Below are 15,274 nucleotides of genomic sequence, written 5' to 3'. Positions count from 1 at the left end.
TAGTATTACTGTCAGAGGAAAACCTCATATACTGCATTATAATACTAGTCCTTCTGCACTATGAGTACTTTTAATTTTGGTAAGTATATTTGGATAAATAATACGTTTGTACTTTTACTCAAGATAACTTTTAATTGTAATAAACTTTATTTATACAACTGTTGCATTGATAACAAAAGTAAAAGAGTACTCCCTCCACCACTCACAGTCAACATGAAGACTCATAACGAAACCGCTCCGTTGAGTCTCGTGTCTGTTTTCTGACGACTGATCGGCTCAGGATTGCACCATCTAGGCTCCGCCCCCCTGCAGGATGGAACTACGTAACCAGACCTACCAACCAAACAGACCCGGAGTCAGTCCGAGTCCTCAGTGCGCCGGAAAGTTCTGGAGACGAGCGGGGTCAGACTGGATCTAACGCAGAACGACACACGGATATTATTTCATTTTAAACTCCGGCGGACGGACAGAGAGGACTCGGGTTGACTCGGCTTTGTTCGCTTCAGCTCCGGAGATATATTTAAAAAAAAATAGTTTCATTTTAAGTTTTTATTTAAAAACAAAACAGTTTCGGTTATTTTATTCTTTTTACAATCAGAGAAAAACTTGAGACTGAAGAAACGGAACTAACAGCTGACTGACGACACGTTGCGCAACCGAGACAATAATAATACAACGAGACAAAGACGTCATCCCGGACGCCAGTTCTCCCAGTATCAGAGCTGCTGGTTCCAGTTCAAACTCCAAAGAAAACGTTTTATTTTTATGTCTTCAACAACTTCTGGAGCACAGACAGACAGACGGACACACAGACCATCGGCTCCACGCGGACTCTACTGGGTTTCTACCGAGTCTACCGGTTTCCTGTTGACCTGCAGACCGAACCAGTCCGTCTGTCTGAAGAGAACAAGGTAAGAAACAGACCTGAGATCAGAGGTGGAAGAAGTACTCGGATCCTTTATTTTACAAGCAGCAGGAACACATTATACAAAAGGTCGTTCATTCAAGTAATACAACGAGTATCTTTAAAGTATATTTAAAAGTATAATCAGCACTCGTTATGCAGAATTACGAGTGTTAAATTCATATTTATAGTTGACTTATACTGATGCATTAGTGAGTAAACAGTATTATGTTGTACCTGCTGGAGCCCTTTACCTATTTAATGTAGTTTTTTGGTAGTTTTATCTGTAGAAATGATAATATCTTATAAGTTCATCTTTTATTGTTAAATATGTATTGAAAGTAAACAGCTGTCAGTTTAATGCAGTAGGTTAAAAATACCTTGACGATGTGCTACACATCAGCAGAGTACGCAAGTAAAGTACAAATACCCGAGTACAGTACTTTGAGTAAATACTCTTCTGTCATTTTACAGCACTGATAGTCCAGCAGAGTTCAGTAGAGTGGAGCAGATTCTACTGGACTCTGCTGAGTAGAGCTAATGAAACTATAGAATGGTCTTCATCCTCCTCTTCATCATCAGAGGATGAGTGTGCTCTGCTGTCATGGAGATGTGTCTGTTGACACAAGAGCTCAGTAGCTGCTTTTTTTTTTTTTTTTTTTTACGGTTTTGACCTTTTGTAGACTTTTTGTCCGTGGCGGCACACTGTGTGAGGATTCAGTAGAGAGTTCTGGGAAGAAGCTAGTAAGTGGGGCCCTTGAGTTGAGATTGTTTGGTCAAAGTACTCTTAGTGAAAAGATCAAGAATAAACTTTGACGCTTTGATTGACCTGAAGGAAAAGCTTCTAGACATTTCCGTACTGCAGCTCGAGTGAGCACTAAGAACACAAATATAATCAAACACAAGGTGAATTAGACTCAGTTATGATCGAGAGCAATAAAGACATATAAATAAAAATGACTGATGATGAGCTGTTAGCGAGCCAGCTGGTCCAATCAGTAATAAGTATCCATGTTTATCAGGCACCAACAAAGAAGACAAACTGTAGCAGGAAAAATAGAGTTAACTATAAAATATTATATTGTAAAATACGTGAAAGCTCTTATATGAAAGTCAATCAACAGTAAAAATGATCAGCAACAATGCTGATGATCGATTAGCAGTTTAAGTTATTTCTTTAAGCGGTTATTGCGACAGATACAGAAAATTCTGGCTTCTCAAATTTAAGGATTTGTGTTTATTTTTATTTTTAAATATTGTAAACTGAATTTTTTGGGGGATTTTGGGCCGTTGGTCTGAGAAAATAAGACATTTGAAGACATCACCGTGAATTTTGGGAGACTGGACATTTTAACTCTATTTTCTAACATTGTATAAAGCAAAACCATTTATTAATTAAAAGGAGACAATAAATGGCGGATTAAACGATACTGAAAGGTTGCGGTTGAGTTTCAGGATGAGTTTGTAAAGAGAAGACGAGCCGTCATGAGTCTCATTGTTTATTGGAGTCGTAGTCGTTTAACTTTAATTTATTAAAATCACAAAAGGTTTCAACTTCCAATTACATGACGGAAATGTGCACACACAGTACAGTCTAGAAGAGATCCAGTACAGTCCAGTAGAGTTCAGTAGAGGTCCAGTACAGTCCAGTAGAGTACAGTAAAGTCAAGAAGAGTCCAGAACAGTCCAGTAGAGTACAGTAAAGTCAAGAAGAGACACTCTCTCGCAGTGTGTGTGTGTGTGTGTGTGTGTGTGTTGACTGTATTTAAAGCCTGTTTAAACTATAAACTGTTGTGCTCTGATGCAACGATTTGAAAGCTGAAGCGTCTGTCAGCTTACAGGAAGTTGCATCATGAAGCCTATAGACACATAAGCATGTGAACAGCAGAGACACGCGAGGAGATGTGATGCTAATACAACTCTTACTTACTGTATGTGGAAGTAGAACCGAGGAGCGTTTAGTGGAGGGAGGAGGCTCAGCTCAAACGTTTCTACCAGACAGTTTACAGAAGCTCCAACAACTTCTTATCTACATTAAAGTTGTTGCACTTGAAGTGATGATCCCGAAGATTGTCATTGAATTAAATGTCTGTTAATGTCTGTTGCCAAATGAGGTAACGCAACAGTGATTGATGAAAGCTCTTGCTTCAGTATTACAAACTGGAAATCTATGGCGACGTTCCCGGAAAAAATCCATACACGGCAGCCACACCTGCAATTTCCACTTATTTACGACATTAGGTGCCAACGAGAACGATATCTCAAGATAGTAACTTTAAACTGTCCACAGTAGAGTGCTGCAGGGATGGCTGACTGGATTTTTACATTGGATTATTATCAAAAATAAGTTACACACGATCTTACCTGAAACACACTCAAGCTAAACCATAAAAACAAACTGAAATCTGCTGACTTAATGCCGCTATAAATCAATATTATGATAATGACAAGCTGATGAAATGATGATGTGAAAGAAGTTGTTAGTAGTGATGAACCTTACAGAGATTTATCATCTGAATCTGCAGCTCCTTTACAGAGTTTTATTGTTTAGCCGTCCGGTTGCATCTTTTGGTTCATTCTCTCCGCTCTCTTAGCATCGTTTTTCAAAGAAAAAGCACAAAAAAAATCACGTCGACAGACACGCCTCCTGCAGCTGCTTTACAGTAACAATAAAGCTTTAAGTTGTAACTAACCTGATGATGTCACTTGTCTCCTCCAATCACAGATGAGCATGGGCATGGCCGCAGCCCGGTCTCAGCTGTGTCTGAAGAGGCTACTGGACGAGCCCCAGGACACTGTGAAATGCAAAGTAGCTCGTCTGGATCCGAACCTACCCGCCATCGGCCTATCACACTGCCTCAGTCCCAGAAGCCCCGCCCCCAAGTCCAACCAGAGCCAATCCCCATCGAGAGTGGGATCGTACTTCCTGTTTGAACGCTGCGAGGGGGAGAAGAGCTACAGGGCCGAGCACACACTCACAAAGCAGCAGTACACCTGCCAGGTAGAGTTACCAGTGTTACTCCTACTGCAACAATACTACGTATACCACAAAAATACTGCTAATACTTCTAAAAATACCACATATACTGCCAACAATGCAGCCATAAATACTGCAAAATACTTCTGAAAATATTGTGATACTGCAAAAAATATTACTGATACTGCATAAAATTACTGTTTAAAGTGCAAAATACTACAAAAACTTCTGAAAATACTACAGATATTGCTAGTTATATTACCTGTACTGATAAAAACACTACTCATACTCCTGAAAATACTGATATTCTTGATCCCGAAAAGAATACTGTGGTTGATGGAAACACTACTTATACTTCTGATGCCGGTAGTAATATATGTCATGTTTACAGGTGCTTCCTCTACGTGGTTACCAAGAGCGGTTGGCGGCCTACGCCCGCATCGCTGACCACGACAACATCTGCGGCCTGCTGGATGTGGTGATTGGTCAGGACAGCGTGTACGTCTTCCTGCCCGGTCACTACGGCGACATGCACGCGTACGTGAGAAGCAGGAAGCGTCTCGGCGAGGAGGAGGCGGGGCTTCTGTTCGCTCAGATGCTGAACGCCGTGATGCACTGTCATCACCACGGAGTCGTCCTCCGAGACCTGAAGCTCCGCAGGTTCGTCTTCACCGACAAATACAGGTGAGAATTACAAAGTACTCTGATATAACACACACACACAAATACTCTAAAGAAATACCAGTAGTAATACCTTTTACACTACTTTAACTACCATTAGTACTACAGATACTACTCTTGTCACTGCTGATGCATTGTGGGTCCTTCGTTTCTGCAGGACGCGTCTTGCTCTGCTCGGTCTCGACGACTGCGTCCTCCTGCACGGTAATCACGACGACGACACTCTGACGGACAGACACGGATGCCCCGCCTACGTCAGCCCCGAGCTGCTGACCAATGGGAACGGGTCTTACTCGGGCCGCGCCGCAGACATCTGGAGCGTGGGCGTGTCTCTGTACACCATGCTGATTGGACGATACCCGTTTCAGGACACGCAGCCCGCCGCGCTGTTCGCCAAGATCCGCCGCGGGGCCTTCAGCGTGCCCGACTGGCTGTCGCCGCGAGCCAAGTGTCTGATTGGCTGCATGCTGAGGAAGTCGCCCGCAGAGAGGCTGACGGCGTCGGAGCTGCTGATGCACCCGTGGCTGAACGGTCCTCGCCCGACACATCACAACCCGAACAAGACGCACTACAGCTCGCACAAAACACTACAGAGTAATAAACAAGAGGACGATGACCAGGTGGTGCCGACGTGGACCGAAAAACACTAACACACGATTGTACTTCTATACTTGTGAGGACCCACATTGATACATTTCATCCTTTTAGCCCCTCACTAAACTTCACCTAAACCTGATTCTAACTTCTAAGCATTAACTTTAACTTTAATGCTTTTCTTCCAGAAGGCATTAAACAATTAGAGATTATATCAACGTGCAATATTGTTGACGAAATAAGACGACTAAAATTCAGTCAAAAAAATTAAAACTTTTTTGCTGACAAAAAAAGGGGAAGAATTTATTTTTAAAATACTTTTTTCCCCGCAAGTTAACAATGAAAACAACTGGGCTTTGGAGAAAGAAATTAAGATATTTTTGCTCGACTAGCTTGATTGAAATATATATAATCTAATCTAATAACTAACAAAAGACTATAATCTCAACAGTTTTCATTAACTAAGACTATAATAAAATAGTTAAAAGATACAACTAAACTAAATCCCGACTAAAATAAACAGGATGATGTTGACTAAATGTGATAAAAAAATAATACGGACATCTGACACAGGACTCTGACCCCAAAAAAAGAAGAAAAAAAAAGCCTGACAAAATTAACACTCGTCCTCACAACTCAAACTGGTCCTCGCAAAGATAGACATACAAGTCTCACACACAGTACATAGACAGTCCGATCCTGGATTACTTGACGCGACCATCAGGTGCCTTCCTCTCGCTGCGTCTCAAATCAAGCTCCGACAGATTCACAACAGAGTCACCGGTTCCACCAGAACCAGAACCAACGGTGTGTTCGGGTGCTGTTCATCAACTTGTGAAGTGATTGATCTCCACTTCCAACACCAGCTCACACGATCATTTCTGATGAACACTCAACACACCATTGGAGCATCGGAGCATAAAATGGGGACACAGCTACTTTATTTCAGTGTTCACACTTCCTGGTTGCTCCCCAGTGTTATAAGAGAAGGATCAGTCAGTGTTGGAAAGACTTTCTGAGAAACATAAATAGCCAGTTTAGCTGCCGCGATCACTGAAATATGTTTCACCTTCTCATTCAATAATTCTGTTTTTGTGGTGCTCATGAAAACCATTATTCAGAAGAAAAAAAAAAAAATTCATAATTACTTCAAATTGCTCTTTGTTTTCTTGAGACATGACATCTAATTTCCCCTGGATATGTTCATTATTGCAATAATAATAATATTAAGAACAGCTCTGATCAACCTTCAATTTGTGATCTTAAGAAAACTATTCATGATATTTCAGAGCAACATTGTTAATTAAATCTCAGTATAAAGGACCTCATAAAAGCACCGTGTGTTGAATCATAATTAAGTTTTAATCTTGAGTGAACCACTTTAATCATATTTTTAATAAACACTCCAGTCTTGTGTTTATCCGACTGACCGATGCAACCCAACAGACCTGCAGCCAGCCAATAGGATGCCTTCTTATGAACGCGTCACTCAGACCTCAGTTACAGCAGAAGAATAAATAAAGATGTTTCACAAGCTGTTCTGGTCCCGAACTGTTTTTGTTTTCAATGTTTTATTACTGGTGTTAGCGAGGAGAAGCTCGGTTAACAACACACATAGAGTGTAGACACTCAGGTAGACATTACTCCTCTACATCTTTACATAGATAATCGTGGTTTGCTGCTTTATTAATCGTCAGAATGTTAAATACAGCTCCTTTAACGTACTTTCTCATTGGAGAAATAAAATCTTGAAATATAGTCAAATTTCAGCAGCATGCGAGACAGTGTGCAGGAGTTCTTCTCACCATTTTCAAGATTACACCTTTACACTGAGATACTAAACTGCTGCTGCATATTGAGCAACAGAAGAAAGTATTAATAAAGTTAAATAAAGGTGTGAACCAGAGAGATACACCAGAGTACAGACAGAGAGACTGGAAGAAGGAAAGAAACACACTGAACATGAACTCTGACAGCAGCAGTTCGTCTCACCTTTACATTTTATTGTTAAATCTCAGACAGCAGAATGAATCCTCTCACTTTTCTCTCTAACATCCACTTCGGTCTTTGCTCTGTCCTCTTCTCAGCCTGAATTATCCATTCAGCAGTCAGTAAACTGTCTTTTGTGTTCGCTCACTGGTGGAGTCAGTGGCAGCAGCCAATCAGGAGCCAGCATCAGTGTCCATGTCATCAGTGTCGTCGCCCTCCGAGCGGCAGATCTCCTCCAACGCCAGCTCTGACAAGACAGGAAACAGGAAGTGGAAAACACACCAGTCTGTTTACTTCTGAGTGGCCAAAAGTATGTGGACTGTGAAGAAATAACTGAAGTTATTATTGTTGCTAGAAAACCATCAAATGAGTGCTAACAATAGCTATATGCGAGTGTGGGTTTGTGTCTGTACCCTCGCTCTCGCTCAGCTCAGGGATCTTCCTCAGCGTGTCTCGGACGGCGGGGATCACCTGGTCGTACATGTGCAGCAGCGGCCGGCAGTTCTCAGAGAAGCTGCCGTGATGCAGCAGCAGCCAGTGCAGCAGCAACAGACACTCTCTGAGCAGAGACGCTGCCGGGCCACGCCACCACGGCAGCGAGGGGGCGGGGCACTTCTGCGAGGGCGGGGCCAGGCCTGAAGTAGGAAAATCAACTCTGACTGGTAATCCATGATTTTAGAGACAGTTTGTTGGGTGTAATGAACAGTTTCACGGTGAACACCTGCAGCCTTGTGTTTTAAATCTGACCTGTTGAGTCCGTCGGATCCTGAGAACCACGAAGATCCAACCACTGACGATGGAAAACAATCACCACTGTCTGAACCAGCTGAGAGAGGATGAGGTGAGATGAGATGAGAGGCTTGTGCAGAAAGGTGCAACACAAAGTTTAGTGTCACTACATGAAGTTTTACCTCAGTGTAACACTGACAGCTGCTGTGCTGGCTGCTGGTCCAGCTCTCTGCTCGCTGAGTCATCAGTCTGCTCAGCAAACGAACCACCTGAGACACAAAGACAATGACGTTCTCTGCTGAGGTTGCCCGCTGCACGCAGTGGGAGGGACGTCACAGTTCTTCATATTAAGTGCTCGTTGGATCCCTAACCATGTAGGGTGAAGGAGTATGTATGTCTCTGCAGTGTGTGTGTGGTGTGTGTGTGTGTGTGTTTTACCTGCAGGTCCAGCAGAATCCAGTCTGTGTGTGTTGCCTGGTTGTCTGGTCTGGTTCTGATGAACTGGAACAACTTGAGGAAAATACACGGGTCTAAAGGAAACAACAACAAAATAAAACACTGCTGCAGCGAGGTTCTTTCAAATCATGCGCAGCTGAAACCTAAACAATGGAGGGATAATGTAAAGCAAAATAAAGAAGAAAAAACATCACAGAGAGGTTATGACACTGACTTTCAGATAACTCACCGTGCTGAGAGCAGAGCTGCTGAGCCAGCGTCTGGTGGTCGGACATGGACGCCAGCACGGACACACTCCCCGAAACTGTCTGCCACCGGCATTCTGCTGTCAAACACACACACACCACCTGCAACACACACTGCAACCTGAGAGAGAAACACAGACGGTGTCACCAGAGTGAACTAATAAATCACTTGTTTTCATAATTTTAGTTATTTCTGCAGTAAAAAAATGCAAGAGTGGGTTCTTTTTGTTCCTTTACCGTTTCATATTTCAGCAGTTATTTATATTCTCTGTTACGTCACCCTGGTGACTGTTAATCACTGCAGGTAGTTTAAAAACAACTGTAACGTAAGTGAGTCGATGGAAAAGTTTTAAAACCACACACACTCCCTGCTCAGCCACTCCTCTACCTCCAGTATTATTCCTCTCAGGTGAGTGTTGCATCATACGTGTGTGGGTGTTATCAGTGTCACCAGTTAAAAATGTGGCAACTTAATTTATCATCAGCTGACGTCTTTTAAACGGTCCGTCACGTTGTCTTTAAAGTCTCACACTAACGTACCACATACTGCACCTCTATCACGCTGCGTACTGAATTAAAGTTAAAGTACATCATTACCAGAAGAGAGCTCGGACTGAAGTAAAGTCAGGAAACATCTTTCTCTGCATCACATGACGGTATCAGTTTAATATTTTCCAGTATCATGACAGGTACGGGTCGCTGACTTGTGGACAGTGGTATTAGAAGAGGCCTCACATGTACGGTCTGTAGTACATGTGAGCAAATCGCGTCTACCTGCCGGCATGCGTGTGTGGCGTCCTCTCGATGAGGACACACAGAGTCTTCATGGCATCGAGGACGAGTTCCTCATTCTGAGAACCAACACCAACGCCACCGCTAAGCCCCGCTTCACACAGCCGCAACACTGACTGCAGCAAGGCATTCTGGGAGCACAGACCCACACCTGCAGCAGAGTGTTCAGTCTAAGAGCAGAGAGAAGGGGGGGGGGGGGATTTCATTAAATTATCTGAGGGGAATTTACAGTGACAAATCTATGTTTATCTTAAACCTCCTGGACAAACAATATGTAGTTTCATATCACAAAGACTGGATGGAGGTAAAGTTAATAAAGAAATATACAAGACCGGAAAGTCTAAAGTGTCCATCAGAGTGTTTCTTTTTGTACCTTTATGTCTGTAACTCTGCTCTGATTCTCCTTTGACAACACAGCTTCCACCACCTGGGAGAGGAAACAAAGAAGTGATGTCAACTGTCAAATTAAAACCTCAACAAAGAAAGACTCACTAAGGCCGTGCTCAGGCAGAGAGCGTTTTCACAGCCTGGGGCGACTTTGTGTCACTTGTTTTCAATGAGAGTGAAGTGTTTTGTGTGGAGCTTGTTGCACACAAAACACGCTCTATGCGGCTCACGTTGTCAGGAGAGCCTTGACTGCCTCGAGTTAAAAGAAATACAACTCAGAGAGGAAAAGCGCCCCACGTTATAATCGTTTCTTAACTTTGTGGTGTTTTCAGCTTGATAGACTTAATCAAGCCTTAATGCAACAGTGATGGAAATGCACAGTGTCGTACGTAATGGAGTAGATGTGATATCTCACTGATTTAAAAGTCTTTAGGTCAGGATGAAACCTTGAGATGTGCCATCTGGTTTGTAAGATTTATGTCTGCATCGTCACTGCCGTCACCTCGTCACTGTGGGCCACCAACAGGTAGAGGAGCCTCAGAGCAGCCAAACCAGTGTCCTCCACGCTGAAACCAGTCAAAACAGCCTCATCCAGTCTCCCCAGTCCAGCAGCACTGCCTGCTGGGAGTGAGCTGCCAGCGGAGACGGAGCGGAGGGAGTCCAGAGCCTGACAGAGTCGAGACAGGTGAAGCTCCAACAGCGGGAGGAAGAGGACGGCTCCGGGACACGACCTACAAACACATGGTATCTTAAATACAGTGAAACAATAATAGTCAAAGGTGTACAGTCTTGATAGTTTGTATCTATATTATTAACACATGGCCTCGAGGTGTTTTGCCATGTGGTCTTTTTCAGTGCAGCAGTTACATAATTTGGCCACAAGAGGGCTCTGCTGTCCATAGAACCGTTTCAGCCTTCACTGTGTTCTGTTCTGGATTATTCAGTGATTCCGTGTCTCAGTCTACCTTTTGTTTCTGCCGTCTGCAGCTGCTGGTCGGTTCTGACTCAGCGTGTTGAGTCCAGTTACAGCCAGACTCTGGAGAGGACTCAGAGCAGCTCTGGGAGCTCCACCTTCACCCCCACTGACAGCGACAGCAGCGTCAGAGTGGAGCAGAAAACCTGCAGACTCGCTGAAATCATGAAATTTAACACAACGCATTAGTTATATTAATCTTGTATAACAGTTCAGCTCCTTTGTGCTTGGGCTGCAATGTGTTACTCAGGTCCATCCATTATCCAAAGAAATCAAGGACAGTTTTATCTAAAGATTTGAGTTTTGGTGGATTTGGGGACCTCATGTGTTGACCGAGATGCATTAAGGGACTTTAACGCAACGCTTCAAAAGATACTGGAGGTGTTGATCGTAACACAATGACATTTGATTTAAGGTCTTGAGTGTAAGACTTCCAAAGGATGTCTGGTGTGTTGGCTTTAGAAACAAACTCAAGGACCCTGATTTACACACAGCATGATGCGTTTTCTCTCTGACTTGATTGAACCAGAGTGACTTCAATGAGCGTGAATCCTCTTTAGTACGATCTGTTGGTCCCTTTGATGCTTTGCTGAGGCAGCTGGGGGTTACATGCCTTGCTCGAGGGCACTTATTTAACTAATATCGATTTCTACTAAGTTACATCTGCAAACACCTTCACTCAAACTACTACAGCACTGTATTATACGCACACATATTACTCGCCATAACCACCATGTTGTCATAGAGCGCCGGGTGTTTACCTGGATGTCAGGTGGACGTCAGTCAGACTCATGGACAGCAGGTGAGACAGGCAGAGGCTGCTGGGAGACAAAGGCTGCTGTAGCAGCAACCCCAGCAGGACGCCACCTGGATGACAACACGGAACACACACACACACACACGCACGCACACACACCTTCCATAAAGTTGTTGGACTTCTGAGACCAATTACAAAATAACGGACAAAATCCTTGTCAGCAGACACCGAGATATCTAAACTTTCAATCCCTAGTATGGGTCAAGCACCAAAAACTAGATCCTACATTTCCCATAATGCAGCTGGATACTGTCTTTCATTAGACCCTTCCTGTCTGGCAAATGCCCTTTTCTTTTAAACTTCAAGTCTCAAACCCAACTCAAGACCCTGATGACACCACTAAGACATCATTAGTGTTGTTTAGGACTTCACAAAACCTCTAACTATCAACCTTTATGTCTGGAAAATGTTTTTCAAATAAAATAAAAACTCACAGGTGAGCTTCTCTGTGGAGCAGGAACAGTTTCTTTACTCATCATGTATTTAATATTTGCTAACATTTGAGTCCTGTACACTTGTAATGTAACTAAATAATAAATAAATCAAATACATTATTTTAAATGTGTGTTGTTAAAGTATGAGTTCTGTCAGGAAGATATTTTAATTTAACCATGTTGCAGGTTATTTATTTGCATGAAGTCTTATGAAGCAGCCCTGCAGACTGACCTCGGTGCTGCAGGTGTGCAGGTCTGACGGACAGGAAGGGGTCTGGGTGAGACACTTCCTGTCTGTCCCCAGATCTGCTGCTGAACCCCCCTCTGTCTGCTGCAACACACAAACAAAAAAAACAAAGGAGTCAATCAAAACTTTGGTCCTCAACACGCCTGTTTCACCACCACGACCGCCATCACCCTCGTCATGTGACCCACCGCCTCTCCGTGTCTTCACCGGCGTCATTGTGGATGGGACGTGGGCTCCAAACGTCTCCTTGGTGATGAAGCCATTTCCTGTTGGAGAGGACGTGCTGCTGCCACTCCCATGATGCATCTGGGCAAGACAGCTAAGCACTTTAGGACTGAGAGGAGACAGAAAGACAGAGCAGCCAATCAGATCAGAGATGAGCGGATGACAATCTGACTCGGGGAACTGAACTCGGGGAACTGAACTCTGAACTGAACTGTTCAGTAAACTAAGAGTTTACTGAACTTTAAATGTTGTTTTGTTCAACCCCAAAATACCCAAACCCAAAGACATTTAGTTCACAATGATGTAAAAATGGAGAAAAATATTTAATCAAATCTGTTAGTAAAATTGACGACCGACCTGTTTCTAGGCAGTGGAGAAGCCGTCTTGATTTTGTCTGAACTGTGAAGTTTGGTCTTCATCTCGATGACCTCTGCTTCTTTAAACTGCAGCTCTGACTGCAAAGACTGAACCTGAACATGGAGAACATGTCATTATCGTGTTATTCTGAGAAGTATATGTACTGTACGTGTACGTGTACGTGTGTGTGTGCGTGCGTGCGTGTGTGTGTCAGCTCCTCACCTTCTTGCTGAGCTCCTTCTCCCTGTCGCTCTGCTCTCTCTGTCTCTGGGTCTCCAACAGGATCTGGTTCTGCCTCTGGCTCTCCTTCTCCTGTTGAGCTCCTTTCAGAGAGTCCCTCAGGACCCGGATCTCCCCGCTCTTCAACACGATATCCTCCTCCACCTCCTTCAGCTATCAATGTGCACATTCACCAGAACATATTTATAGAGTCTCCCTTTCTCGCTTTGTGCTGCAACTGCTTCACAGCAACAGTCCCGCTCAACAAAAATATCAAGTAACAGAAAACTAAGAAATGCTATAATCTTGCGTGCAAATGCAATATCTAATGCCTTGTTCTCTTCTCTGGTGATGTTGTTTTGTTCACTGCCCTGATCTTGTGCCTGTTGGATGTTTTAATAAAAGTTTTATAAAGCGAGAAACCAGTGAGTCTCACCTTCCTCTTCAGCTCTGCATGCTGAGCCTCCAGCAGACTGTGTGAGTCTTCTCTGTCCGACCCAAACCGCTGCTGGTGGTTACCTGAACACACAAAACAGCAGAGCTTTGTCAACACGCTCAGCACAAACATGCAGAAATATACACAAACTGTTATTTAAATAGGACACAACGCAGTTATTTGCTCCAGAGGAAGAAACCCAGATTAGATGGATTTCACAGTTTAATTCTTTTGGACTCAGCACCTGGACGGAATTATTTGGATAACAATCAGCAGGGATTTAAAGGACAAATGATAATGCAGTTAAACTCTCAGCGATCCGTTCTGCTCTGAACTCACCGAGAGGCTCTCTGCTTGGTATCTCAGCATTCCCTCTGTTGCTGCTGAACCCAAATGTGTTCTCGCTACTCTGATTGGTTGTGGCTCTGCTCACAGATTTGTTCTGCCCTGCCGGCCAGTTGGACCCGCGGGCCAGCTCCATCGGTTTGGGTCCCGGTTTAATCTCAAGCCCAGGTGCAGGTGCAGCAACCGCGGCGACGGCCTGCGACGCAATGATGTCCATCTCATCCAAGTCGTCCTGGGTGAACTCGTCTTCATCTCCAAACGGGTCATTGAAGGCCACCGCCGTCACTACATCCTGGTTCGAGCCTCGAAGGCGCTTGGTGGGGGGGCAGTTCATGCTGTGAGGGAGGAAGAGGAAAGAGACAAGTAAACTAGCTGCAAACAAGGAAATCAGTTCTAGTTGGCTAACAGTTCGCAGAGTGATTCAAATGTGTTGTAGCTCCTAAACCAAAAAGTACAACCATAACTGAATCACTGTCAGTCCAGTTTTAAGTTGTTAATTAAACACGTTACGTTATTTGATTCACATACAAACATACTATGGCACCTCCACAGATAGTTACTCTTTCATACGTTCATTTTTTGCTACTTTCATCAAAGCTTACACATGGTTGACTCATAAGTATACACTTTAAGACCATTCTTCAGCAAGTTTCAATGCTCTGCTCAGCTGATTTAATAGAAATTAAGTGAAACCAGTGGCTACTGCCTTGCAGGAATGATTTGGTATTTCTGTGGGATATCTGTGTTACCTTGTCTCCTTGTCTCCTAGTCTCGCTCCTGTTAGCCGTTAGCTAAAAAGACAACTTAGCTGTAGCTCCAATTAGAAGTTGGCCTGCTAAGCTAATACAGCTAACCACGTCACAACACTATATAAATGTCGGTTAACACTTTAGAGGTTAAGACGTTAGAGGTGTTCCTTAGTGCTAAATTAAACGGTGACAAATGTTAAATAGTGGGCCAGCTGCTAAACAATAGTATGAAGTTCGGACTGAAAGTTCCGCCCGCTCCGGTGCCACTGACAATCTGACCAATCACAGCACTGCTCTGACAGTCTGACCAATCATAGGCAGAAAGGCAACACGCGCTGGCCTGGTTGCTGTACAGGTCCCTGTTCGAGACAAACTGTACTAAACGCGCATAAGAAAAAGGATGTGTATGTATACGTATATATACAGTACATATATTTACATTTATATATTTACAGACACATATATTTATATAATATACATATATAAGTATATATATATCATAAACTGATATATCAATAAATGTATACATATGTATATGTATATAAATATAAATATATATATATATATACATATGTGTACACATTTATTTTTACATCAGTTTATTGCCAAGATTTCGACTTGGTATTTTGGTGAAAAACAATAAACATAGTAAGAGGAAATAAAAGATAAAAAGCAAGCACAGCTGTCAAGAAAAATAAATACAATTGAAAAAATTATT

General features: G+C 43.2%; 2 protein-coding genes across 2 annotated transcripts; one reads left to right on the top strand and one right to left on the bottom strand.

Annotated features, from left to right (window-relative positions):
• The first annotated feature begins 360 nt into the window (after positions 1-360).
• On the top strand, positions 361-7,227 carry trib3 (tribbles pseudokinase 3). Its single transcript, XM_031851892.1, has 4 exons — positions 361-911; positions 3,630-3,905; positions 4,273-4,565; positions 4,720-7,227. Exons 2-4 carry the CDS (start codon positions 3,630-3,632, stop codon positions 5,210-5,212), a joined length of 1,062 nt encoding a protein of 353 aa, XP_031707752.1. The 5' UTR covers positions 361-911; the 3' UTR covers positions 5,213-7,227.
• Positions 6,481-14,819, bottom strand: atrip (ATR interacting protein). Its single transcript, XM_031851881.1, has 18 exons — positions 14,557-14,819; positions 13,802-14,142; positions 13,463-13,545; positions 13,030-13,200; positions 12,808-12,920; positions 12,414-12,559; positions 12,211-12,309; positions 11,489-11,594; positions 10,720-10,884; positions 10,257-10,485; positions 9,741-9,794; positions 9,350-9,537; positions 8,560-8,696; positions 8,313-8,404; positions 8,057-8,143; positions 7,893-7,971; positions 7,559-7,780; positions 6,481-7,392 (listed from the first exon to the last, which is right to left on the bottom strand). The coding sequence occupies exons 2-18, from the start codon at positions 14,139-14,141 to the stop codon at positions 7,319-7,321; spliced, it is 2,385 nt and encodes a 794-aa protein (XP_031707741.1). The 5' UTR covers position 14,142; positions 14,557-14,819; the 3' UTR covers positions 6,481-7,318.
• Between the last annotated feature and the right edge of the window lie 455 nt (positions 14,820-15,274).

Source organism: Anarrhichthys ocellatus, unplaced genomic scaffold, assembly GCF_004355925.1.
Source record: "Anarrhichthys ocellatus isolate YVR2014 unplaced genomic scaffold, GSC_Weel_1.0 scaffold1, whole genome shotgun sequence".
Classification (NCBI taxonomy): domain Eukaryota; kingdom Metazoa; phylum Chordata; class Actinopteri; order Perciformes; family Anarhichadidae; genus Anarrhichthys; species Anarrhichthys ocellatus.
Note: the sequence above shows the minus strand (reverse complement) of the source record. Positions and strands in the feature narration are given on the sequence as shown.